General features: G+C 56.4%; 1 protein-coding gene across 1 annotated transcript in view; it reads left to right on the top strand.

Moving 5' to 3' along the window:
* The window catches only part of CASC3 (cancer susceptibility candidate 3), a gene marked incomplete at its 5' end in the record, with an annotated part of 10,708 nt that extends 8,836 nt beyond the window's left edge, over positions 1-1,872 (top strand). The window contains 2 exons of the mRNA XM_009324269.1: positions 358-480; positions 1,413-1,872. Coding sequence (XP_009322544.1) covers positions 358-480; positions 1,413-1,454 — 165 coding nt within the window. The remainder of the gene's footprint in view (positions 1-357; positions 481-1,412) is intronic.
* Positions 1,873-2,260: the final 388 nt, after the last annotated feature.

Here is a 2,260-nt window from a genome sequence, read left to right as displayed (position 1 = left end):
GGGGGCGGAACCCCCCTCCCCCACAAACCGGTCCGGCGCGGCTCCGGATTGCTGCAGCCTGTACCTGCCCGCCCTGCCGAGAGCAGGGGGGCCCTGGTGAGGGGCAGGGGCAGGCGAGGGTCCTCCGGGAGCGGTAGGTGCTGCTGTTCTTTGTAGCCTTGGGGAGCACAGCACAGATCAACCCCCGTCCCCCTGTGGCGACTCGCCTTCGGTGCTAGGTGGTGGCATCTTTTCGCAGCCCCGGTTGCGTGCCCTAAAAGCTGTCTGAGACACGTGGTGCTCTCGCAGGGGATGCAACTTTCTGCGCCCCCCCCCCCAGCCAAAACCACTGACCCTTCTGCTCTCTGGGGAATGCAGGCCCAGTCCCAGGTGTACGGAGGGGTCACGTACTACAACACTGTCCAGCAGCAAGTGCAGCCCAAGCCTTCTCCGCCTCGAAGGACGTCCCAGCCTGTGACCATCAAGCCACCGCCTCCCGAGGTACCGTCCCCTCGGCGTGAGTCTGCGTGCGTGTGATGCCGTACCGTTGGGGTGTGTGTGATGCTGCAGTCTCCCTCTCCCATCCAAAAAATACGTTGTTCCAAGGAAATCTTAAACTGTCTAATCTTTGACATGTCCCAAACCTCAGCTTCTCGTTGCAGGTGGTAAGCAGGGCTCCAGTTAATTTGAGTTTCTAAATACTTTAAAACTAAACCCACGTAAAAAGTAAGTCCAAAGTTTACTCTTTTCTTTTTTTTTTTTTTTTTAAATTTGCTCAGGGTAGAAAACACAACAATTTAGAGAGAGAAAAATCCAGTCCTAAGCTAGGAGGCAGCGACTTCTTTGGAAGAATAAATGTCGAGACCTTAGTAGATAATTCAGGGAGCAGACTTAAAGGCTTTCCAGAGATGAGAGCCGTTTCTCTGTGCTGGGAATGGTTTCCTCGCTCCAGTGCTGTGAGCTGTGCGTGTGTGCGCGCGCCAGAGCGCCGCGTGTGTGTTTGGTTTCCTTTTTAATACCTTGCTTAGCGTATGGGAGCTGAGCGAGCCTGGATCGCGGCAAGCCCAGACCCGGGCAGGCATGTGCCGGTTGGTTCCCTGTACGCGGGGAAGGCGGCATGCGGCGCGGTAGAGGGCTGGGAAACATGCGGTGTTTGTAAATCCACCGCGAGATCATCTGGTCGAGGCGCCCTTTGAAAGGCCTCGCGATGGAAAAACGCTTAACCGCGAGGAGAGCTTGGCCGAAGGGAGCTGGTTGCGCCCGGAGTGGGCACGGAGGAAGCCGGAGGCGCGGGCGGGCGGTGGTTGCGTTTTGGCACCCGGGCGTACGGAGGGTGTTTGCCCGCAGGACCCTGGCGATAGCGCTGCAGCCCCTGCGCGGCGTTTGTGGCGGGGCAGCCTAAGCCTCTGCTTCTCTTTCCTCTTCCCCTCCAGGACAGCAAAGGTGAAAAGTCAAAGGAGAGGAGCAACACGTAGGGATGTGGCCGTGGGAATTCCAACCCCAGACCCGGCACCTCAGCAAGGAGGAAGCTCCTTCTCAGGAAAGGCTCCTTCCCTGTGCGTAGGTGAGGCAGCGGGATGAAATCAGCTGCACCGTCTTGTGCTCAGGGCCAGGCACCTTCCCTCTCTGGTTTTACTGGTGCCCTCCCGAAAACCATCTCGCCGCTGCCGATCTGCCCTCCTTCCTCCTCCCTCACTGGGGCACAGAGGTCACCGAAGAATCATCCCCCGGAGTCGGTCCTTGGCCACAAGTTCTCGCAACTTCTCTCTTTTACTAAACATCTGCCCTTTTCCCTCTCTAGGATGTTAAACTCGACTGGCTTGATTGTGGTCTCTGTTTTTATTTAAGAAATGAACCAGCTCCTTCAGTAAAGCTGATTTGTTTCTTTTGGGTATTTTGAATTTGTTTGTCTGGCTAACCGGAACATTAACATCCCCTGCCCCCCGTGGAGACAGCTGATAAGTTAATTCTTCATTTCAATTCTCTTTTTAAATCAGCGAGTTTATTTCTGCCGTTGTTTAAGCATAGGAAGGGCAGCTGGGCGATAGGAGTCTGTCAGGAACGCGCTGGCTGTGCAGTCACCACTTAATTTAGAAGCTCCTCCCGTTTCTTTTTCCGAACGAGCCCTGTTGGTAACTTGCGTCGCTGGCAGTTCCCGTCCGTGTGTGTGTGCGAGCCCTGAGCTCGCATCAGATGGAGATCCGTGTGCACGAGCACGGGGCAACCCCCTTCCTGGCTGCCACGAGCACACCTCGCGGGGCAGGGGGGGGGTTCCACCCGC

The sequence above is a fragment of the Pygoscelis adeliae genome, unplaced genomic scaffold, assembly GCF_000699105.1.
Source record: "Pygoscelis adeliae isolate BGI_AS28 unplaced genomic scaffold, ASM69910v1 Scaffold835, whole genome shotgun sequence".
Taxonomy (NCBI): Eukaryota; Metazoa; Chordata; class Aves; order Sphenisciformes; family Spheniscidae; genus Pygoscelis; species Pygoscelis adeliae.
Note: the sequence above shows the minus strand (reverse complement) of the source record. Positions and strands in the feature narration are given on the sequence as shown.